A 25,503-nucleotide genomic window follows, 5' to 3' on the forward strand; every position below is an offset into this window, starting at 1 on the left:
TGCTAGAGATGTTTACTTACAGTTTACCTATACACACAGGGACTTTGTAAGAAAGCACCTTTAAATATTGGGGGCGGGAGTACACTTTGTTAGTTGTTTGTTGATGAATATTTGAGAAACTGTTAGTGTTTTGATCCACACTGAGGGGGGATCAGCCTCCTTACCAAACAGGGCAGACTTTCTTCACAGGTGCTGATTCCTGTGGGCACTGGGCGACAAAAAAAAGGAGAGTTGTTAAGCTTTCCATCCCAGGAGAAAAGTGGTTTTTATAGAGCAGGTTGGACTTCTCTGCTTGCTAAACCCAAAATTAATTCACCTTAAGAAGCATCATGAAGAGCCACTGCTTTGGCCTTGACCTGGAAGTTCAGGCCCTTACTCGGAACTCAGTGACCAGACTAATTCGAGTGAGGATCTCCTTGTCCCCCACCTCTTCTCTCAGGCATTAGAAATCTGCCTTGTACCAGAAGGTGGCCTCTGTCCAGCCCTAGCTGGCAGAGTAATTGAAATAGGGCATTTGTGTAAATCCTCAAAAGAGCTATATGGTTTAGATGAAGGAGAACTTTCTCTCAGAAAAATGAACTTGAAATGTGGATATCTTTCTAACCCAGAGTTGGTTTGCTTCATCACTTCTTTATTTTCTGCCTTGAATGTGTATTATTTCTAAACTCATTAGAGCTGGAGACATCCTCACACAGCTTGGTGAGCTGAAAGTTCCTGATGTTTACCGGTTAAAACCCATCTCAAACCTTGCAAGAAATTTCCTTCTTAGAGTGATCATTTATACCAGGGGAGTATTTGATTCTTGACCACTTTATTAATTATTAGACCCTTTTCATTCATCAGACTTTTCCCCAAATCAAGAATGGTAAAAAAAAAAAAAAAAAAAAAAAAAAAAAAAAAAAAAAAAAATTAAATAAAATTAAATAAGTAAGTAAATAAAGGAAAAATAGTTTGTGTTGAAAGATTAGGGACTATCTAAGAGGAACATTTGACACCAAGCTTGTATTGTGCCTTGGGTTACATTAAACTTTGAGAAATGGAAGGAAAATTGTTTATTTTTATGTACAAAGGAATCTGAATGGTTTCTGTAACTAATAAAATACCAGCTGGAATTTTTTTTTAACTTCCTTTATTGTGACAGTTACTGAGAATTGTTATTTACTGTATTTTTGCTGTCCATTTAGAGGCCATCTTGACCTGCCAGTATCAGCTAGAATTGTTTATCCTTGGATGATTTTTGCACACTAGACTTTGCTCATCATGTACCACCCAGCGCATAGGTTGATCCACCTGTCTTATGTTCTAATACCCTTCCTTTGAAAGGGGAATTGAAAAGATAACAGCAGCACCTTGGGTTTGAATAGGATCCCATGGTAATCAAAGTGTTCTTCACACATAATGTTTCCTAGCTGCAACCTTGATGGGCCCCTAGCTTCCACGTGATGCAGACAAGGCAGGTGGTAAGAGTCTCCTTGTTCAGATAAGGAACTGAGGGCATAAATGCAGTTAAGTAAATTGCCCAGGTCAGGCAGCTGGTTAGTGGGGAGAGAAGGCTAAAATTTAAGTTTCCAGACCTGCAGTTCTCCAAGCAGCTATGCCTAATCACGTGTGCTTTATCACCTAGTTCAGGGTTCATGGTCTTGGGTTTTGATTGTTGTCCTTGGTTTCTAAGAAGAAGACTCAAGACCTATAGCTGTCATTGTGTGACCGTGGTTTTGTTCACATATAACCCACAGCCCTGGCAAATCTTCAACTAGCAGAGGGACCTTATTTGGGAGCCCATCTTAACAAGTGCATCAAGCCTCAGAGGAAAGTTGGGACATTCACATGTGTATCTACCATAGCTCTTCTTTACTGTGAGAATAGTCTGTGTTTGTGCAGCTGGGAGACTGGGGGTGGGTGAGGTGGGGGCTGGATTATAAAAAGTTAGAAAGTGTTTAGAGGTTGACAGACTTGCTCAGGTGAGAGGTATTTAACAAAGCGGAGTGGTCTAGAGCATGGGTTGACGCAACAGACAAATGGGGACTAAGTCCTGGGGCACCACTACCATTTCCTAGCTGTGTGACTTGGCAAGTTATTTAACCTCTTTGAGCCTCAGATTCCTGATCTGTAAAGTGGGATTAATAACAATACATATACGTACTTCATGGGATAGTTGTAAGGATTAAATGAGATAATATGTATAAAATACCTAGTGCTTAAAAAATAGGAACTGTTCAATTACCATTCACTATAGCATAGTTTATAGAAAGGAGGTCCCCAGGAAGTGGTAAACTTTCAGTTAACCGCAGGTACAGGAAGAGAACTCCACAGGTAGCCATTGCTGTTACTGTGACACCCGGAGAGGATCTGTTCAAACTGGGAAGGTCTGGGTGGAGATGTCTCCTCAAGTCCCCAAGACTCCCAAGGCCAAATCTGAGATCCTTTTGTTTCAGAGCTAGAGTGAGAAGAGAGAAATCTGACTATGTGGAGGAATCTGGTCAGCAGTCACATTCTTCAAATTGTGGGACTCAGAGAGTTTAATTCATTTTACAGCAGATAAGTGACCATACAGAGGGAACCTCATGGGCTTTGGTGGTCAAGTCATGTAGTACTAGACAGTGAAATGGAAAAGCTCATCCTCTGGATTCCCTCCAGGCCTAGTACAAGGTCTTATAGAAGGTGGGCCAACCTCAACATGGAAATGCTTTCCTTTGGGGCAGGATCAAAGTTTTGAAGCTGTCCCATTGATGCTGTTTACCGCTGCCCCCGGATTCTCCCTGCTCCTGACAGGCTCCATCTGGGATGACGTCTACCTCTGCTTCCTGCCATTCCCCATTCTTTGAGTTAAGTCACCTATGAAGGGCTGCTTCCTTCTCAAAGGCCTTGTGTTCCTATAGGTGCAGGTTGGCTGGCTGGCTCTGTGTTCTGGGGTACAAAGTCTGTCTTTGCCCCTCAAGTCTCTGAACTCTGGGGAAGATGGCTTTTCAATAAGGTGCTCATTCTCATACCTTCCCTGGTGTGTGTCCAGAGCATAGGGAAGGCCTCTGTTTCCCATTCTGCTCTGGAACCCCCTGCCTGCAGTGTCATTGAGACTGTGACCTCTTGCACCTGAAGAAAAGTGTCCGCCCACCCCCCTCCTGCACACTGCCTGCCTGTTCCTAGAATAGCTGCCACTGTCTGTAAGTCTCTGACTTCAGGGTGCCTCTTATTTCAATAGCTGGGTGGGCTTGTCATAAACCATGTTCCATTTCTTTGCAAGGATTTAAGTGGCCATAGTGGGTGGCTGCCAAGGCAATATCTTACTATTTTCGAGCAACCTGAAACAATGTTTTCATTATTATTTAAAACTAAGACCTCAGTTCCTTAGAACCTCTACAGCTTAAGTAGCCCAATGAGGGCCACCTGTGGCCACCTGACAGTTATCTGAGGGCAGGAGTGTGCACTCAGGCCATCGTGTCACCCAGCCACAGCCTAGCATGGTCATAAAGTGACTGGCATGGATGGTCAGGAGCCAAGGATTCTGTGTCCTTGGTCTGTCCCTTTGCCCCTCTAGGCCTCAGTCGCCTCCTCTGTAAAATGTGGAGGGCCAGACTGAAGTGGTGGTTTCTAAAGAGACTTCCTGGGCCTGCCGTTTTAAGGAGGAGTTCCAGTGGCAGAGAAACGGTTCTTCCCTCCCTGCTTCAAGCTGAACAGTTCTGCGTGTATCTGCCTTCAACATGGCATCTTTCCCTAAGATGGTGTTTGCGGAGGGAGGCGGGGAATGGGATTTCTCTGCTGGGAACAGCTTTGGAAATGGAAACTGCCGGAATAGAGTGCTTCCTGCTTTAACATTTTGTGATAGGTATTTTTCTGTGGTTCTTGTCTTTCATCTTGGCTTACAATAGCCATGCCTAGCGCCCCCCCCTCCCCGTGGCCACCACTGCCCTCCAGAGCTGCCATGGAGGTGGCCACTGATGGAGGTGGCCACTGCCTCTGGTCACTTGCTCATCTGCTCCAACCCCCGACTTCCTTAAAGCTACTCCAAGCAGACCCTTTGTCTGTGAGGTTGGAGTTGGTTCTATGCGTCTGCCCTCCAAAGCAGCCTTCATTTCCTCTGAGTTCCCTGTCCAACCACTGGGGCCGGGCTTCCATGTGTTCCTTAAAAAGGAAGGATGGTAGAAAGAGCCCAGGACGGGGGAGCAGGAAGACCCTGACCTCTCCTAACCCAACTCTTTGATATATAATGTGACGGATTTATGAATGATGATACTTGTCTTGGCAGTCTCCTAACATGCTGACAAGACAGCTTGCATGGAAGGGGCTTTGAGGTTCCATGTGTTGTGGAGACACATGGAGGGTAATGAAAGGGCAGCGGTGAGGGCAGCATCACAGATCCGTCTGCGGTGGGGATGGCCTCGGAGGGTAGCCCCTTCTCTGGGCAACATTACCTAGTACTCGAGCTTTCTGGGAACAAAGCTCATCTTTTTACCATCTCTCCCTTTTTGTTGTGACATAATTTATAGACTCTAATGTGCATAGATGGTAAGTGTATGGTTTGATCAGATTTGACAAATGTTTATAGCTCTACTCGTTTTCTACGGCTGCTGTAACAAATTACTACAAACTTAGTGATTTAAAACAACCAGATTTTTTATCTCGAGTTTGACATGAGTCTTAAGTGGGCTGAAATCCACGTGTTGGCAAGGCTGCGTTTTTTTCTGAATTCTCCCCTGGAGGCTCTGTTTCCTTTTCCAGTAGAGGCCACCTGGATTCCTTGGGTCATGGCCCCGTCCTCCATCCTTGTAGCCAGCAGTGCTGAATGGAGTCCTTCTCTTAGGCATCTGACTTCCTCTTCCTCTTCTAAGGACCTTTATGATTAGATTGCCTCCCTGAACAATCTAGGATAATATCCCTATTTTAAGGTCAGCTGATGAGCAACCTCCATCCCGTCTGCAACTTTGTTTCCCTTTGCCCTGTAAGGTGACATGTTCACAGGTCCCAGGTATAGTCTTGTTGTTGCTGTTATTCCTACCACACCTTTCTGTCTACCGCCAGCCTAATTAGGATATTTCTTTCAGTCCAGAAAGTTTTCTTGTTTCCCTTTAGTCTCCCCACTCACACTCTCCAGGGGCATCCACCAAATGGTTACCTCAAATCTGCCAGGTGGGGTGCAGCAAAACCTTTGCAAAAGCAAAACAGTCTCTACCTGCCTACTGGTTCTTAGATGGAGAAAGGCGTGATTCGTAGGTTCACGGAGGAGTGGATACGTGGCGTGTGGAAAGGCCCTGTTTTGAGAGCCTGAGGTCTGGGAGGACGAGCCCCCTGCTGCCTCCATTCTGAGGTCCAACCTGCATCTGGGGAAAGAGTCCTGAGAGGGGGGTGTCCCCTTTTCCTCCCAAGCCCTCCAAACAGAGCATCACAGTAAGAGGTTGAACAAACAGGCCTTTGAACTGCGTGCAGGGCTCTGGGCTCGCCAAGTCCAGTAGGGAGGGGCAGTGACTGTCTCCACGAGCCTCTGGCTGAGGGCCCCTGTTCCTCAGCCCCCCGTTTCTCCTGTGGCACATCCTGCCTCTGTGGGGGAGGTATCTTAGTTCTTCTGCACTGCTGTCACTTTTCACTTCTCCTCTTACACAAGATAGTACTGCTTCCCTTTTGGAGACCAAGCTTCTTCCTTCCAGAGTATCTTTATTTAGATTCTCAGGCAGGAGACCTGAAGCGACAGCTCTTGGGTCTCACCAGCGTCTTGGCAAGGTTACATTTGTCACGGGGTGGGCATCTTGGGGGTGTGCTAAATACTTGATGCCCATTATCTTTTAGGGTCCCCTGATCTCCAAGGAGAAATAACTGCCTCTGTAGGATTTTTGGTGAGACACCACATGCAAGTTTTACTCTGAGTTCCTGGCACCTCATAAACAGTCAGGAAATACTGGCCCTTGTGCGTTTTACTGTGATTATCTCATTAGAGCTTCATAACCACTGTGAGGTACTGTTACCATGCCCATTTTTCAGATGAGAAAATTTAGGTTTCAGAGATGTTGTCACTTTTTAAGGTGACACAAGCTCATGAGTGGTAGTGCTGAAACCCAAGTGTCTCTGACTCTGGAGACAGAATGCTCACGCTTTGCTATCCTGCCCTAGCCACTCAGGGGGATGCCTTCACCGTGGGGCTTCCACGTCCTACTGATGTGATGGCGGTACAAAAAAACTGACGCTCATTGGGCCCTGTGCTGAGCACTTGGTGTACATGGGAGCAGCCCTTCCATGTGGGTCCAGAGAGGTGAGTAACTTGCACAGAGCTAGTGAGTGAGGGACCCGGCACTTGAACCCAGGCGGTCTGACTGGAAAGCCTGCCCTCTAACCCTGTCATTAAAGAATGCTTTCCTTCCTTTTAGGCAGTGGCAGCATCTTTCTTTTTGATACTTAATAATAACCCTGGTGGAGTATGCCTCCCATTTTAGCTTGATAGGCGGGTACCTCAGAGACTTAGGACTGCCCTGAATCATTTCTTCCATCTTCCAGGCACCACCCTTGTTTCATTCCAGTTCTCTGTGCTTCTTGATGCCTCTGTACCCTCGTGTCTACTTTATTATTTTGTTGACCACATTCTGTTTATAAAGCTGCTTCAGATCCTTGAGAGACTAAGGACTGATATAAATAATGTAAAATAAATATACTGGCCATTGCAAAACATATATAGAAGTGTGTAATCCTCAGTCACTTGCCCTTCTCCCATTTCATAAGAGGCTTTCTTACCCTGACCCTATCAGTTGACATCTGTTGGGTTAACCGGCTAGACGTTAAGCAGTGCGGTTTGTAGCTGGCCGTCAGTCTGTGCTGTGTTGCCCTGTTAAATATGACAGATGGAAGGCTTTAGTTATTTATCTTTTTGCTCACCTACTTAAAGTGCATTTGTTTTTTCTCTGAGTGACCAGATTGTCCAAAGGATGCTTTGTTCAGTTGCCTCCATACAGCGAGAAGATTAATGGGGTAGCAACTCAAGTTAATTGCCCTGAGCAGCCACCTTCTGGTGCTGTCACCCCATGACCCCATGTGGGCGAGACGCTGTATTGGTTCATTTTGGTGGAAACTGTAGTCACCCCAGTTAGGTAGGTGGCTGTAGGTTGTGTGCTTCATCCCCACACTTCTTTTGTTGGTGGATGTATCAGCTCTCAAAGGAGTGAACGATTAGAACTTGATTTTTCATATCTTGATTAAGTTTTCTAGAATTAGTCTCTGTTGAGGATTCACATCTGGCACAGCCACTGAATATAAGCAGGATCTGATTGGGAGGCTATAGTTAAAAGGAGCCATGAAGTATTGGGTTGTATTTATTCTTTTGTCAGATAATTAGGAAGCTCCTTCTATGTGCTGGGCCTCCTCTGGGTGCTCTGGAGACAGCTGTGAACCATAGAGGTGAGGCACCTACCCTCTTGGAACTTACATTCTGCTTAACACATGCAGTAAGTAGGTAAAGCACAAATACAACAGATACCAGTTGCTAAGTAGAAAATAAAGCATGGGAGAATAAGCAGTTGCCTGGGTTGCTGCTTCAGGGAGGATTATCAGAGATGGCTTCACTGAGGAGGTGATGTTACTAGGGATACAAACAATGAGGGGACCCAGCCACGGGAAGAGCCATGCAAAGCAAGGAAGAGCAAGGCGGTGGCACTGAGCATCTGCCACAGTATTAGCCCATTAACCCATTCTCTTGGGTCAGGGTCATAAGGATAAATGGCTACTTTAGTAAAACATCATTAGGGCGATTATTGAATTACTATGTCTGTCCTTACCAGGCTGCCAATTTCATGGGAAGGCAGCAGGGTCCAGGCCCCTTTTTGTTCACTGTTGTTATCTTCTGCGATGGGCGTAGTGTCCAACTCATGACAGGTGCACAGTAAATACCGGATGGATGAACAGATAGATGGATGCATAGGTGCATGGATGAAGGGGTAAATGAATGGAACGATGGATGAAGTAATAAGAAACCTGTAAGAAAATACAAGGTGGTAAAGGGCAATCGAGGACACTAAAGATTTGAGCTTGGTTCAGAGAGTGTGGGAGTCTTAGTGGACTCAGTGACACACAGTACAACCAAGCAGTAAGCAGGCAGTGACTTGTACCGGCCTTGAGAGTAGTTGGAGGGGAAAAGATAGAACCAGGAAGCACAAGTGGGAAGGATGGATCTTGTGCTGTATGTTGGAAACAACCAGAAGTAAAGAAGAACAGTGGAGGGAGAGGAAAAAGCACAATCAGGAAGTGCTTTGTAGGCAAAGGAGACTGACATTTGTCAATACAGCATATGGGCTAGTGGCTAGAAGAAGGGTCATGGTGACTGCAGTTGCCTTCTGGCAGATGGAAACATGGTGGCTTGCCCGGGGCCTGCTGAATCTGGCAGCAGGTGTGTGTTGGGAGGGAGTGAGAGATTGAGGAGTTAAGGGGTTGCAAAAGCTGGTAAGATTTTACTTTTTTCTAGGATTGCAAGCCTAGGTCTACCTTCTGTAGGGAAATGCCATCTTTCCAAATGGGGGAGGATATGAAATTGGCAGAAAGATCCAACTGAGAGAAGCAAATATATTGTTTGGAGCTTTGCTTTATTCCTCTGGAAATGACCGTATTGTATTTTTATGTAAATAATTCACAACAGCGTGGTGTTTGCAAAGGGGTGAAAAACGAACACTCATAAATGAAGTTGAGACACCATATTGTGTTTTTATATCAACAGTGTATATGATTGCTTGCAGTGGGTCCAAAAACAAATGTGCATCCAAGAGGCAAGCTACCTGTTAACTTTGAGCTTCTTCATGTAACCACTCTTTACCTGTCCTTCTAGACAAGATTTGAAAATCACCTTTTCTACAAAGATTTTGAGATCGCTCTGGCCCACTGTCCTCCTTGCCAGCTCTGAGCTTCTGTGATGTAACTGTCTGTGTGGCTCCTAGAACCCTTCTTATGTGCACATTTTTGTCTTACTTAGGGACTTGTTAACCTGGTATGGAGCCCTATAGGGGAAGGTAGCACATCTTACTCATCTGTGTATATTCACAAGGCTGTGCAGAGTGGAGGGACTCTTGGAAGTCCTTAAACACATGACTGGACCTACAGTAATTACCAAAAAAATACATTGTTTCCTTTGTTAATGGCGTTGTTTTGCAGGGGCTTGTTTTTAGTAGGCTGGAATCTCCCCAACACCCCTTAGCATGCTTCCCAAGCCTATATGACTGCTCCATCAAAGACATCCATGGCAGGTTGCTTTAAGTTCCCTGTTTAGAAAACCTCAGGCCATACAATCCAGAGAATGATAGTGCATAGAACCATGTTTAACTTTGGTCTGAACTATAAACTGTTTGTGAGGTTTTGTTGGCTGGCTCTGGTCTCCATGAGGTTTTGGTGTCCTGAGTGGGATTCAATCACTGATCTGTCAGAGTGTTGAAAATCCGTGGGTTTTCTTTGGCAGCACTCCTTTTTCTGCCGGTTAACAGAAGATAAGAAGTCGGAAAAATTCTTCAAGGTCTTCTATGACCGAATGAAGGTGGCCCAGCAGGAAATCAAGGCAACAGTGACTGTGAACACCAGTGACTTGGGGAATAAAAAGAAAGATGATGAGATAGACAGGGATGCCCCATCACGGAAAAAAGGTAAGCGCTCTCCTGCGCATGGCCCTCTCACCAGCTGGACTTCTAGACTCCAAACTTTATTCTGTCTCAGGCTTTCAGAAAGAAGCACACCATTCTGGTTATGATCTAATTCTTCCTGAGTAACCTGAGCTGAATTGCTGTGCCTTGGTGTTTCTTCTTGTATAAAAAGAAAAAACAATTAACATACCTTCTTCTTGGTGACAGGGTTTTATTGGCAGGAAATCCATTTGTAATTTTCTCTGTAATTTTTAATTTAATGTTACAAAACGTTAATGAAGATATACACTTTATTTTTTTTTTAATGTTTATTTATTTTTGAGACAGAGAGAGACAGAGCATGAACAGGGGAGGAGCAGAGACAGAGAGAGGGAGACACAGAATCCAAAGCAGGCTCCAGGCTCCGAGCCGTCAGCACAGAGCCCGGCACGGGGCTCGAACCCACGGACCATGAGATCGTGACCTGAGCCGAAGTCGGACGCTTAACCGACTGAGCCACCCAGGGGCCCCGAAGATATACACTTTAAAACTGGGTGTCCATCCTTTGTCAGCTAATTCTCCCTTATGTTAAAAAATATTTGAAAGTTTCTAAAGTTGTATGCATGATGTCACTTAAAGAGAAATAATAGATGCACCAGGGTTGGAGTAAAATGGCCATGAGCAGGTGACTTAGCCACTCTGAGTCTTTTTTTTTTTTTTTTTTTTATGTTTAGAACTGGGTTTCTGAGCCACAGTGCATTTGGCATTTGGAGAATTCGTTGCTGGAGGGGGCTGTCCTGTGCACTGTAGGATGTTTAACAGCATATGTTAAACAGCATACTCTACCCAGTAGATGCCATTAGTCTGCTCCCACTGCCAACTGAAAGTGTCTCCAGATTTTGCTAATTGTCCCCTGGGTGGGGATGGGGGAAAATCAGCCTCAGTTTATAACCACTGGTCTAGAATCGGAATTAAGAGAAGAAGAAAGGCTAATATTTGCTAAGTGCTTCCTATGAACCAGGTACTGTTCAAAGTCCTTTATTACATCCTTTAGTTCACTTATAACTGAAGTTAACCCTGTAAAATAGATAGGATTGTTATCCCCATTTTACTGATGAGGAAACTGAGGCACAGAGATTAACTTGTCCTTGTTAAGGCTATGTAGCAAGTAGGCAGCAGAGCCAGCATTCAAACCCAGGCAGTCTGGGTGCAGAGTGTCACCTTCTTAAAGCTAATGCCTGTTTACCTCACAGGGTTACTCTGAGGATTAGATGAGATAATATACATCAGGTGCTTAACCACAGTGTCTCCACACTTAATAAAGGGCTCAGTCAGTTGTCATTACAATAGCAGTAATTACAGTTGGAATCATTGATATGTTGACTCTCTCAGAAGCTTCTCCGGGTAGAATTTACTGATGTTCTCCCTGTTTTACAGATGAGGACACTGAGGCCCAGAGCCATATAGGTTTGTGAGGTTGACAAAGCTGATGCTAAGGCTTTTTCTCTAAAACACAGAGCAAGCATAGATGAAATGTCAGAGCCGTGAGCAAGTTGGCATGGCTTGACTCAGTTTTAATCCTAAGGACTAAGAGAAGTGACTTCATGGAGTATTTTGCCAGCCTTGAAGATTTATATGAATACCAGAACTTAGATATTTGAACCTCTTCTTTCATGCAGTGAATAGTACTCCTGAGGCGTGAGCAGCATTGATCATCTCACGTTTGCATTCCAGCCAAAGAGCCCTCAACACAAATAACAGAAGAGGTCCGAGATCAGCTCCTGGAGGCCTCTGCTGCCACAAGGAAAGCCTTCACCACCTTCAGGAGGGAGGCTGACCCCGATGATCACTACCCGTCTGGGGAAGGTGCCCAGGCTACGGCGGACAAGACCAAGGATGACCTGGAGATGAGTGCGGTCATCACCATCATGCAGCCCATTCTCCGGTTCCTGCAGCTCCTGTGTGAAAACCACAACCGAGACCTGCAGGTGAGCCTGGGCCCTGGGAGTTACAGCTCCTCAGAGCTGCCGGCAGCCTCAGACGTCTCAGCTCCTCTCCCTGCCACCAGCATCCTTGAGTTGAGGGCCCAGAATGGTTCTGACATATGGGCAACTGAGGTGTTTGTCTCTCTGTCTTCCACACCATCTCCTCAGGGACAGGAACCAAATCTCTTGTTCACCAGTACAGGTACCTACTTCGTACATATTTAAACGTGGGTATGTACCTCTGTGTGCGTGCATGTGGTAGCATGCCCCTGTTTGGCACAGGTAAAACTTGGATGGATGGATGGATGGATGGATGGATGGATGGATGGATGGATGATTAAATATACGAGACTTAGAAAATCTGACACATAGAAAGTTTCAATTCATTTAAGCAATGGTTGGTTGAATGAAGTGGCCTACCAGGGTTTACACAAATCGGTGCTCAAATATATGTGTTGAACTGATTATTCCAGAAATCTTCTGTTCACTTTTTTATTATCGTTGGAAAGAAAACAATGGCCAATGTTTATCAGGCACTTAGGGTATGTTGGATACTAACTGTTGCTGATCCCCTTGTACTTGTTTTACAGATGAGGGAACTGAGGTTCAGGGGACATAGTTAGGGAGTGCAGAGCTGGGACTTGAACCCAGACCATCTGGGAGATGGTAATGTTCATGTGTTAAAGAACTACGTTAAGATAGCATATTTTCTCCTTTGCAAAGTTTGCCCACCAGCGAAGCCTATATGGAATGGCTAAGGGTGGATTCCAGAGATAAGTTTCTTTTTACTGAATGGGAATAGATCTGTGGAGCCCCTCACTGCTTAGGAGAAGCATGCTAGAGTACCAGGTCCTTGGCCATTGCCTGGTTTTGCTGTTGGCTTTTGGGAAAAACACCCTTCTGTGCCTAAAAGGGATTGAGGATTAACAAGAAAAGTGTGTCTGAACAACTCTGCTAAGATAGAATATTTTCTCCTAAAATAAACAAGTTGGCAGTGATACTTTAGTTCTTTGAATAATGATGATATGAAAAGAAAATTCTAGTCCACACGTGGCAAGTTAAAGGTGCTGTCTTAAAATATTTGTATTGCTGACTTTATCAGATGATTTGATGGCCTTTCATATGTCACCTGTAGCCAGACCATTCAGGGTCAGGGCCATAAATCCCTCATACTTAAAACTTGCCACAGAGTCTCTGCCTGGAGAAGTTGAGTAAGAAATTACATTGTTACATGGTAAGACAGAATAATGAAATGTAACTGGGTGAAGTCTGCAGTATTAATTACTTCTACACTGGTTTTTATTTTTAATCACATTGGTCTGAAGAGCCTGAGCTTTGAAAAGGGAGGTGTATCCAAGGTCATCATCAATTGGCCAGATTTGGCCCATATTTAAAACTGAAAGAGTTTTCCCTAACCCCCATTGTCTTCCATTTTGCTGTTCCTTCACTTCCTCCATTGACCTTCCCCGCTTGATCCCTCTCTGTGTCTGAGTGTGGGATCCTGGCTGTTTTTTTTTCCTTGCCTGTTGCTCAAATATTCCTACTTTGGACTTGGACCGTGTTGGCCCTAGATCCACTGGCCTGGGAACTGTGTAGCTCAGTCGGGTTGAACAAAGTACTCATGACTCAAAGATGCAGGGATTGGTTATTGTCTCATTGGCTGGTGTTCTTGTGTCTGCAGGCCAGCTCTGTCCTTTCCACCTTCCATACGTACACCATTAGTCACAAGGGAGACTGGCCACGGGAGTGTGAATGACACCAGGGAAAGCCAGGCTGTCCTACCAGCAGGAAAGCAAAGTCATTTGTGGCATCTTTGTGGATGGGGGGACCTCCCTGCTGCTGGGGCTATTTCTAGGCTGAGCTGAGTGGTCAGAGCCCTGTACTGTTCCCCTGTACTGCTGTCACTGGTCTCCACCAACCTCGGGCTCTGGAGGGAAGTGGGTTGAGACTGTGCCTGTGCATGTATGTTTATTTCATCATCTCGGTGAATACCTGCTCTGTGCCTGGCATTGGTGGCAATAGAGACCTCACCCTTTCCCTCACAGACCTGAGAGTCTAGGGCAGGAGCCACCCGGGGAAACCCAAGATTGCTGTGCAGCATGCTGAGTGCCGTCGTGGTGTCATCTTAGGGGTTTTGTGGGTTCAGAGCAGGCAAACCAGCCCCCTTTGCTGGGTCTAGGAAGGCTTCTCAGAGGAGCTCATATCTGTTGAGTCCTGAACTAACACAAGACTACCTTGAGTAAAATCCCTCCACAGATGTTGGAGAGGCCGTCCTGATGGTTCTGGTTTCGCATACCTGTTCTCACGGCCCCCTGCCCACCTCTTGATTTCACGTCTTCACCAGCACATGCACATCCCACTGTGGAAGCAGAGTAAGGCTTTCATTGCTGAGTTCACCTTTTCTCATCTGGAAGTCATCACAGTTTCTATTTTTCACCTTAGCTCGTCACGAAACTCTGCTTTGACCTAAGGCCCTAAGAACCCCATGGGCAGAAGGACCTGTTAATGAGTCCGTTCATACACTTGATTCTCCAACACATTGCTCTATGGAAAACAGTAGTATTGAGTGAAAGGGGAGTATATAGTATGTTTTAGTGTGTGTGTGTGTGTGTGTGTGTGTGTGTGTGTGTGTGTGTGTGTTTCTTTTTTTTAGTCTTAGCAACTTAAAAAAAAAAAAGTCTTAGCAGCTTAATCTTTGAAACTATCATAAAGATTATCCAAGTCAGTGGTGTTACACTTTTTGGTTTTGGCCACAGAATCCTCTGTTTAAGATCTTATGCAGAAATGTAGTAAGTAAAGCAGATGAAAGCCAAACTTCTCTGTTCAGAGTAGAAACTACAGATGACAAGAACTTTCCTTTTCTCCCTTACCTACCAGAGCTCTGAGAGGCAGGGCATTCTGGGTTTCCCCCAGAGTCCTATAGGGCCCAGTTGGAAAACCAATGATCTTAAACCAGTGGTTCACAAGGATGAAGGTTAGAATCATCTAGAGATGTTGATAAAATTACATTTGTAGAAATCTTGTTCTCAAAATTACGGTTTTGAGTGGGATTCAGCTACTCTGAACACCACCCTGTTGGCTGTGTTCCAGACCAGATGGTGGATCTCTGGGTCATGGTTTTCTTGTGTACCAAAGGGAGGAGAAGACATTCTCATGAGGACAGAATGATTGCCTCCCTGGTATAAACAAGTGGAGATAAACCCTGAAGAGAAGGAATCCAGCCTTTTGAATTTGCCCAGCATTGCTTGTCATATTTATCACCTTAACTTTCCTGTTGGTAAATGCTCAGTAGAGATAAGGCCACTGCGTTTGGCTTTGCCAAACAGGCAGTGGCTGCCTTAAGCAAGCTTCATTCACATTAGTAAGAAACTTGGTGGGAAGGACTATTCTTGAGCCATTTTGCCTGTGCTTTTGAACCTTCCTCTGAAAGGTTGGCTTTGCTTTTCACCTGGGTTACGGAATGCAGGTCTCTGGCCACTGACAGCTGTGTGAGAACAGACTTGAAGTCTTTCATTTCTTAATTCACACATATCGACTTGGCCCCTTGCCCTCCAAGGAAGACCACAGAAAGAACAGGTCTTCTCCAGCCTAAACAAGGCAGGGTACTGTGCACTAAGGGTGAGATCTATTCCCTGAACATGGAAACAGTCCCTGTGAGCCTCCTGGTGAGTGGCACCCATCTATTTTTGTAGAGGACAAAAGGAAATGGATCTGAACTAGGGAAGGAGACATTGTGGCTCAACACCCTGCAAAAACCATGAGCTACGGGAGAGGCTTTCAAGAAAGGGCAGCCAGCTGTCTTCATGGGGAGTTGAAACATAACAGCCTTGAAGACTTCCTAGGTCTCCTTTCCTCCATCCCTTCAATTTAATTCAGATTATTTTAGCCAGTGTTGATGAAGCACCTGGCATGTTCTGGTCCCTGTGCCTGCTGCCAGGCACCCCGTGCCGTCAGCATGGTCCTGGGCAGAGCTGACAGACATCTCTATAAGCACATCACAAAGTGTAAGGAGGGCCAAGAGAGGTGTGTGCCATTTCTGATCTTGTTGGAGTCAGGATGGAGACTCAGACGGGCTGCCTGAAACAAGTGACTTGAGACCCCATCCTGAAGGAAGAGGAGTCATCAGGGTGGCAGGCAGAGAGAATAGCGTGGCTAAAGCCCCAGAGGAAAGAGAATGAGGAATACTCTTAAACACGAGTTTAAGAGGCAGATGGCCTGGAGAGCCATGCTATGAATTTCAGCCTTGGACAGCCAGGTTGTTTCCTGTTCTCTTCCTGAATACATCTCTATTCCTCTCTGCATGATAAGGGTCTCAGCTAGGCCCTCCAACAAGTAGCACCTTCCCTGGGCAGCTGGATCGAGGAATGGCTGTGGGACCCTACTGTGGCTTTCCATGGCCCTTAGAAAAACAATCCCCTTATGAAAGCCCACATGGTTACAAATCATCTGTCCTTTGCTCCACCGCCCTTCCAGACCTGGAAGATTGTTCAATTTTTAGACTAATTAGACAGACGAGCATAAAGGACTAAAGTTATGTGGGGGCTAGGGGGAAATGGTTAGTTTGATGGGTCAAGCATTAAACTTTGTTACCAGCTTTTAATCTGTGTATTTATATTTTAATTTTACAAGGAATACTTGAATAGGGTCTTTCTATAAAAGTTTAGATATAAGGAAGTATTTAGTTAAAAAGAATTGTCCCTCTCCCCATCCCTACCTCTCTACTCAGAACTATTGTTGGTTTGGACAACAAACCAACTGGTTGGTTGTATCTTTCCAGTCATTCTTCTATATTTTTGGATGGGAGCAGTGTATACATATTAATTTGCTATTTACCTTCTAGTTTTTTTTAACTTTTAACAGTATGTCCTAGAGATCTTTCCATTTTGGCAGATATTGACCTCGCTTGGTGTTTCTAAATTGTAATAGTAAATGATGTTGATATGCTTAATTTATTTAACTACTCCCCATTTGATGGGCGTTTAGGTTGTTTCCAGTTCTTGACTATTATAAACAGTGCTATAGTGAACTTTCAATACATACTTTGTGAATAGAAGTCATTATTTTATAGAAGTGGAATTACCACATCAAAGGTATCTTTGACATTTATTTTATCTTTTGTTTGTATCTTTTTATATAGTACCAGTCATCTATGGTAAACGTAACTTTTATAATTTTGCTTAAAAGAATATTTGCAGTTAATTTTTGCTTCTTTTTAAGAAGAGTCACTGACAGAAATCTCCTCTTCATCAAAATAGACTCTGCTTTGTGAGGTGGTTGAATGTGGTTTACTTGATTTTATGGAGGAAGTACCTGCTCTTACATCTCTTGTTAACGTGATCTGTTTAGCTGGAGAACATATATTTGGGCACAAGCGCACATTTACTCATTCCTGCCCCTTCCTTTAAGAATTAATGGAAATAGCCAAAAAAAGACAACCTAGGTTCCTGCCATGGCAGTGGGCTCAGGTCAGCTTATGACACCTTATTTTGTGATGAGCCATCCCCAGTACTAGGCTGTAGGCATTCAGCATCCAGACTACACCATCATCTTTTAAACATAACCATTGCCTCTTGAAATGTCAAATGCCTCTGAACCTGATACTTGCTGGGAGGAGCATGGGCTGGAGTGGGAAAGAGAGAAAGGAGAACTCTGAAAGGCTTTAGGCATCTGAAGTGGGCTGTCGAAGAGGACCCTTCCTCCCCCAGCATCACATAGAAAAGCACCTTGGAGAACAAGCTCCTGTGTTTGGTGGCCATTGCCATAGATCAAGTCCACAGTTGACCATGTTGGGGGCTCTTTTCTCCGGTGCTGCATCTCTCTTCATAACTGCTGATCAATTCTGGACATCAACCAATTAGATACTAGCAAAATGTCACTATGTATGACCTGTTCCCTCTTCTCTCCTTCTTTGCTGCCCCGATACTGGGGACTGCCCAATTGTAGAACTTCCTTCGTTGTCAAAATAACAAGACCAACTACAATTTGGTGTGTGAGACACTACAGTTCCTGGACTGTATTTGCGGAAGCACTACTGGAGGTCTTGGTCTTCTTGGGCTCTATATAAACGAAAAGAACGTAGCCCTTATCAACCAAACCCTGGAAAGTCTGACTGAATACTGTCAAGGACCGTGCCATGAGAACCAGGTACCTCCATTTTTATTTGGGGGTGGGGAAAAAACAAAGTTCATCATTTTGGAAACGTTATTGACAGGAACTAGTTCAGAAGTCACACAGCATTTGCCTATTGGACTAGGAGGTCGCAACAACTAGAGATCTTTTTTCCAGCCGTCAAGAAGGAGCTTTGGTGCTTTGTTATGCTTCAAGATTTGACCTAACCACAGGCATTGGAGGACTTATCCTTGGTCTCCATGCTTGGCTTGGCTTGGCTTGAATGTCCAAACTTAACTAACTTGACTAGAGATAAATAATAAAGTTGGTGTTAAATTAAGACACACAAGAACTGGGCTCTATTTTGAACACTAGGAAAGCTACTTAATGGAAAAAGATTGAAACCTACCTAGGGAGAGAAACCTTGCTACACACAAGACAGCTTGAAAACAGTATGAGAAAATGTTTGGTTGAAATTTAAACACCACATTCAGAGAAAAGAATGAATGACCCATTAGTCTTGATTTTGGCCTCTCAAGAAGTAGATTTTTGGAGGGGAACCCAATGGTTCCTAGAGTAAAACTGTTGCTTTTATCCATGACATATTGCAAACTTTGTGAGTTTTTGCTTTGATACTAGGATGATTATGATTTTTAACTCAACCGAGCTCTGTCCTGGGGGATAGATGGACCCGGAAATTGCCAGTCCTAAATCCAGTAGACAGGGAAGGTGTGATACGCTATGTTACATGGGGAACAAGGCCAGGACCTTCACTCAGGGGAGAAAAATGCTTTACAAAAGGGACAGCCTTTTGTTTCTCAAACACACCTGGTCATAGTTGGCTCTAAGTACCAGGCTCGCTTGTTGTTGGATCCACTTTCCTCGCCCGGTTCACTGGTGAGACAGATGGTATAGTCAAAGTTAAAATGAAAAGAAACAAAAAAAATTTACAGCAGGCTTGGAGGAAAAGGCTTTATCTAACATCTAAGTGAATTTCCTTATAACCTCAAGTTTGCTTTTCTGCCAAACATGGGTCTGTCAAAAGGAACATACTAGAGTGGATTCTGTTGCAAATGGGGACCTTACCTGGAGGAAGATGATTAATCTTGGTATTGTGTGAATTAAACAGGAAACTTGCTTTCCAGGCTTAAGTCTTAAGCAAAAGTATGCAATACGAAAGCCGAGTGATGTAGAGAGAATGGAACACACCTTTAAAGGGGAAAACAGGGCTCAGAACTCAGAATCAGTCACACACTGTATTTTCCCTTAAGAACAAAAGCCAACTGTATTGCACTATTTGGATTAGACACGACTAATTTATCAGTTACAGTGCATGGGGACTTTCCTGCTGTTTACTGTTAATTCTGAAACTAGCGATTTTCATCTGTCTTTTATTTTTACCACTTTCTCACGGAAAATTTGCAGCTCTCCCCTAGAGACATTACTAGGAGTGGCACGCATTGTGTTGAAATAGCAGTTGAGCCTGTTGGCTTTTGACATCTGATTTATGACCAGCATTTGTGTAAAGATCTGTGTATGTGTGTGTTTGTGTGTGTGCGTGTTTTCTCAGAACTGCATAGCTACCCATGAATCCAATGGCATTGACATCATCACAGCCCTGATCCTTAATGACATCAATCCTTTGGGAAAGAAGAGGATGGACCTTGTATTGGAACTGAAGGCAAGTAGGAATTGAAAGCAAAAGACAGGAGCATGTGAAAATAGTTACTTTGTGTTTTGCCTCAGCACGTGATATGGTCAGTGTTATGAAACTAAATACAGTTCTCTTAGATAAGTGAATGGTCCATGTTGTAAGTTCTGACTGAAATGCAGAACTTCAGTCTGGCCCTCCAAATAAGAGTCTTAAGACAGGATACTCCTGGGGCGCCTGCATGGCTTAGTTGGTTAAGTGTCTGACTTTGGCTCAGGCCATGATCTCATGGCTCGTGGATTTGAGCCCTGTGTCAGGCTCTGTGCTAACAGCTCAGAGCCTGGAGCCTACTTCAGATTTTGTGTCTCCCTCTCTCTCTCATTTTCCTTTCCCCACTCATGCTCTGTCTCTCTCTGTCTCTCAAAAATAAAACATTAAAGATCTTTTAATTAAAAAAATAAAGACAGGATACTACTTCTGATGTTGCTTTCTTAAGCATACTCCTCAAAAAACAAAATAAAACCCTCATTTGTACCCAGAGCTTCCAAAGATTCTTTAAGAGTCCAAAGATTAAACTTGCAACCTGTCTTGGTGTCTAAAGTGTATTTCAAAATGTGTTGGCCTCACTGAGCACGTTTCCTTTTTAACTGTTCCCATGTTGGGTCATGTTGAGATCCGTCCTCTATCTTACGCCCATATGCAACAGGGAACTTTTTGTCATCACCACAGAAGAGCCTAGAACTGCAGGGTTTAGCTCTAAAGCTGATCTGTATTGATTGCATAAACAGTGTCATAGGAAAGAGAGGTCATTAGGGAAGATGTTAACACAGAAGTCCAAAGGAATTGCACAGTTATTTTTATTTTTCCTTCATTGTTTAGAGCTGAGACTCCAAACGGATCATTGATTTGGGTGTATGATTTAAATGGATTTTTTGTATGTGAGCTATTTTTACTTCCTTTGACAAATTGTGTTGTAGAATTGACTTGAACATTATTCAAGCTCATGTGCCGGGCTCCCATTTATCAGAATGTATATAATGAGAGCTTGAAATGACCAGAATTTCATATGCTACTGATCAGCGTTTCAGTGACTTTTCCAACTAATCTCGTAATCTGTGGATTATGATAGAAATGTGTGTGCTCTGAAAAGCCATCAGTTGGTAGCACAGCATCCTGATTGAATTGCTGTGACCTGTACTTGGGGAGGAAAAAAATACTGCCCTCTCTTAACACAGCATACCAAGAACTTTACAGTCCTGTACACAAAGAACCATACAGGTTATCCTAGGCTCAGTCCCTAAAATGAGGTCAAGCCAAGAAGTGCAGGATGTGGGCACGTGAAAACTCTGATCTAATGGGAAATTAGGATTTGGCATATATACGGTTCCTTTGGGTCACTTTTGTTAATTGCTGTCGGCTGTGCTCCAGTTATAATATTGGGGGTTATGAGAGCTGATAGCATTATTTTTAAAAAGGGAGGAATTACCTTAATTGACTGCCTCCTCTGCCCTGCAAGGCTGAATAACAAGGTTTATAACCACACCTGCCCTGAAGGCATCGTGGGTCTATATAGCAGATTCTTTCCAACCACAATCACCATGAGAGTGCCAACACACACCCACAAGACCCTTAAATTTCCAATTTTGGGGCACCCGGGTGGCTCAGTCAGTTGAGCATCTGACTTCGGCTTGAGTCATGAGTTTGAGCCCCACATCAAACTTACTGCTGTCAGCATAGAGCCCGCTTCTATTCCTCTTTCCCCTCCCCTCTCTCTGCCCCTCCCCCCATTTGCACGCGCGCTCTCTCTCTCTCTCTCTCTCTCTCTCTCTCTCACCCCCCTGTCAAAAATAAATGAACATTTAAAACAATTTCCAATTTCCACCAAGACTTATATAAGGTAGCATTAGGGAGAAAGTATGCCCAAACAACTATGTTCCTCTTTGACCCAAATCAGAGTCCACGGACATGGTTTTGGGGTCTGTAGTAGCACGTTCTCTGTTGCATACAGGTGGTTTTTGCTGTCCTAAACCCACAGGTCTTCCATGGGATAAAACGTCCGTTTAGCCAGGATGCAGGGCTTGCACCAATGGGGCACACACATTCAGGCCAGTACCCCCATGCTGCTCCTCTCCATTTCCTCCTCCCTTTCTTTGTCCAATTAGAACAATGCCTCCAAGTTGCTGCTGGCCATCATGGAGAGCAGGCACGACAGCGAGAATGCAGAGCGGATACTTTACAACATGAGGCCAAAAGAACTGGTGAGTTGGATGGCTGGTCTCCCAGCCATGACTCCTTGCAGAGAGTCAGAACAGCATCTGTGGCAGAAAAGGAACCTGCTTCCTTGAGCTTTCTTAAAGATGCCACAGATCACAAGTATAAAGACACCATTGGATTCAGGTCTATGACTCAGCTGGAAAAGTGAAGTACTACTTTGAATAAGTGGCATCTGCCCTCTCCCTGCTGCATAGCTGCCAGCGGCAGCCACCCTTGCCTGTTGTCCCTCCTGCAAGATGGTGCAGTGAGCAATCTGGAGGCCTGGCTTTCCCTTTCTGGTGGCTCACCTTGGGCAGGCTCCTGACTGCTCTGCACCACAGTTTCCTCATCCCTTAAAGGAAGATGATGATGTCATGCAGGCCTGAGGGCTGTCGAAGATGAGACAGTTCGCATCAGGCCCTTAGCCCAGTGCCCAGTGCCCTCCGTGACTTGTAGCTCCTTCCCCCTCCTTCGTTCTTCACGGCTGCTCTCTGTACCTTGTCTGTGTCCATAGCTAGAGAATCCCCATCTCTTCTGGCTGCCAATAGTTTGGGCAACAGAAGAATGTTTGTTGGGAGCTGATGTTCTGAGGGCTTTTTTTTTTTTTTTTTTTTTTTTAATATATATAGGAAAAACCAATCTTGCTTATTTTTGCAGGGTGATATTCACGATGGGCTGTGACTTCCAGGGCAGGAGTTAGCGCTACAACCTGTGAGACAGGCAGCTCTCAGAGACCATGAGACGGGCTGAGGAGAGAACTCTATTTGGACTTCTTCCCACACAAATAAACTGTAACCGACAGAACTAAATGAGGGCACTAAAACTTTTCTCTCGCCTGGTGACCTGTGTGCGCTGGGGGCCAGGCTAAAGTCCCTTCATGTATTCCTTGAAATAAAGTTAACAGTGAGCCCAGCTCTTTGATCTCTGAGGTCAGGAGTGAGTTCTCAGCCTGAGATGGATGTCCTCCCCGAGTTTACATAACAACTTATGTAACAGGCTTGGGGGGAGCTCCAGGTGTCCCTCGTGAGTAGGACAGAATAACTTCGCAGAGACCCCATTCCAACTCTCATAGACCAACAACACCCCCCTGCCTTGATGGGATTAATGTCAGCCCCCAGGGTCACGCATGCCACAGACTCCTGGGATGCCCCCTTGTGGTTGGGGAACATCTTTCACAGCTCACAGGAAGTCAGGGCTTGCTGGAACAACTGGGTTCTAAGAATTCACATAGAAGAGAAACTAGTGTCCAGGACACTTCTGCACATACGTGCATGCATCCGTGTGAATTCTGGCACTCGTTCCATGCAACATGTTGTCTATTCAATTTGGTATTAGAACTAACAGGAAATCGAGCTCAGAGAGCGGGAATCTCAAGGATCTTTTCTCCAAATTTATTTTTCAGGGCCTGACCCGGTGTCAGTACAGAAATGTACGGCCCTCTGCATGCTTGGTCTTGAATAATGAGAAATAATTCGGGGTAATAGCGTTGTGGCAATGCAGGAAGCTGAAATACCTTCTGAATCATTAAAGAAAATGATTAATTTTCAGTTCAACTTAGGGGTTGAAGGCATTTTGTTCTTATTCTTTGATTAAATCTTGAATGATTTGTTCATTTGATAAACATTGGCCAGGCCCTACTTTGTCCATGGCGTTTTTCTGGGCACCAGGGAGGGATTGAGAAACGAGGAGACCCAGCCCCTGGGTACTGGGTAGGGCACTGAGGTAGGTGGGAGCAGTAGACAAGTACAAAAATTTACTAGGGAATGTGCTCTGAGCGTGAAACCAGTGACATGCATGGGTCCTCTGGTAGCACATTTGAGATCAAGTCTCAGCTCATTAGCCATATGATTTCAGGAGTGCCTCTTTACTTCCCTGAGTCTGTTTCCTCATCCATAATAACTGGGAATTGTTGATATTTCATAAAATGAGGATGAGTATTAAATTCCCCAAAAGAATGTTGAAATACTAAACACAGTGTGCTTGGCACGGAGAAAGCCCTGAGTAGATGTTATTTGTTGATGGTGTTATTTTTACATGGAATAGGGACAGAGAAACGTAGATGGGAAAATGTGGAATTGGAGATAACAGTTTGGCTAGCTCTTGCTAAAGGTTAGTGGATTTCCTACTAGTTGTCCCTTGAAATGGCAAAGGTCGGAGGTTGGAGAAAGATGGTAGGAGGGAATGTGGAGATAGGAAAAGTCTGGCTTCTTGTCTACATTTGTGTCATATTTTATTGTTTCAGGGAACTTCTATAACCATTGTCCCCTTCTAAGACATAATACCTCTTGGTCTAGTTATAGCACCTGGGTTTAATTTCTTATGTCCACGGAAGTTGATTGGTAGAGACTGCCCGTGACCGTGTTGAGGAGGATTCTGAGGCTGTGTCCAAACCTGACAGGAAGCAAATGCTGAGCCTGATGAGCACTGTCTGCCCCAAGAGGGCAGACTCTAAGATGGCAGTCCTGTGTGGGTCTTCCTTGAAACAGGAGCTTCCTTTGTTTGACCACTCTTGCAGGTGGAAGTGATCAAGAAAGCCTACATGCAAGGCGAAGTGGAATTTGAGGATGGAGAAAATGGTGAGGACGGAGCTGCCTCCCCCAGGAACGTGGGGCACAACATCTACATATTAGCTCATCAGGTATGACCTGTCCCTGGGTCCCCGCGTCAGGCACGGTTTGCCTTCACTGCCAGAATTCCCAGCAGAATGTGCGCTTCAACTTGGTTCTCTCCTAAGGGTTTAACCTGGGGCTGTTTGTATTCATGGTGATGTGGTTCACAGGTACTCGTGGCAGCCTGACCCAATGTCCCGCGTTCCAGGGCTCTTCCATTTTCCCATGGGAGGGTCATGTCCTTGGAAATCCCCACGTTTCTTAAAAGCCTTCGCACTGAGCCTTGACACTTACATAGTTTATGACTGTGTTTGGAGACAGTTGAAAGGAGTCTTAGGCTTTTCATAAATATTGATGAGTCTATCTTAACAATCTAAGAAATAAACCTCAGCTGCCTTGCCTCCTATCACGTTTAAAAATCTTTGGGAGCTAACCTGTCATTATGAGTTCTTTGTGTTTGCTTTTGGGGGGTGGGGGGTGGGGAGTAGTAATTCTTCCTACCCTGGCACCAGAATGCCCTGTTTCATAACTCTCTTCCCAAGTGTCTGGGCTTTTGAAGATACTTTCTTTTTCTGGAGGCTGATATGCCTTGAGCTCGCTGATGTGTGTGGGCAGCTTGTAACTCTGCTGCAGGCTTGTGCTTCCTGTCCCTTTCACCTCGCTGGGCTAGAGGACTTAGGAATAAAGCAGTAACAGTATTGGGTGGGATGGTATGCCCTGCTACGGCGTGCTGGCAGAAGAAGAGAAAACCATCTCCTGTCCCACATCTCTTCCACTACCCATGTTTTGCCACTCAGTGGGTTTCAGAACTTTCTGAGTGGAGACCTGTGTGGCTGTACAGAAAACCCCATCTCTCTCCCACGTGGCTGAAGAAATTGGGGGAAAGTGGGACCTCATGTGGGCATGAGCTTTCTCCATGCTGTTGTCCCACGCTCCCAAAATAGCTGCTATGCAGAGCATACCTTGACAGGATGTAGCAAACCTCCCGCCATCTTTGCCCTTCAGCTTACCACTGTGTATGATGCATTCTTTATGCCCCACAATGGAAAGGGGCGCACGTGTGCCCGTCGCAAAGTGACAGTGACTCCCCCCGTTTTCTGAACTTGTGTTCTAGTTGGCTCGGCATAACAAAGAACTCCAGACCATGCTGAAACCTGGTGGCCAAGTGGATGGGGATGAAGCTCTGGAGTTTTATGCCAAGCACACAGCCCAGATAGAGGTAAAAACAGAGGGAACTCAGGGCTCGGGCCTGTGTTGAGGGCCTGCAGTGGGCTCTGCCCTGTGCTGGGGCTGGCACACAGTCATTCGTCTGAACAGAAACGTGT

At 44.9% G+C, this 25,503-nt stretch overlaps 1 protein-coding gene across 7 annotated transcripts in view; it reads left to right on the forward strand.

Annotated features, from left to right (window-relative positions):
• The window catches only part of ITPR1 (inositol 1,4,5-trisphosphate receptor type 1), a 326,193-nt gene that overhangs the window by 242,898 nt on the left and 57,792 nt on the right, over positions 1–25,503 (forward strand). For all 7 annotated transcript variants that reach the window (XM_045051892.1, XM_023249983.2, XM_011280170.3 and 4 more), the window contains 7 exons: positions 9,416–9,596; positions 11,307–11,560; positions 17,501–17,701; positions 19,236–19,346; positions 21,479–21,574; positions 24,085–24,207; positions 25,293–25,397. In XM_045051892.1, coding sequence (XP_044907827.1) covers positions 9,416–9,596; positions 11,307–11,560; positions 17,501–17,701; positions 19,236–19,346; positions 21,479–21,574; positions 24,085–24,207; positions 25,293–25,397 — 1,071 coding nt within the window. The remainder of the gene's footprint in view (positions 1–9,415; positions 9,597–11,306; positions 11,561–17,500; positions 17,702–19,235; positions 19,347–21,478; positions 21,575–24,084; positions 24,208–25,292; positions 25,398–25,503) is intronic.

This window comes from Felis catus, chromosome A2, assembly GCF_018350175.1.
Source record: "Felis catus isolate Fca126 chromosome A2, F.catus_Fca126_mat1.0, whole genome shotgun sequence".
NCBI classification, from domain to species: domain Eukaryota; kingdom Metazoa; phylum Chordata; class Mammalia; order Carnivora; family Felidae; genus Felis; species Felis catus.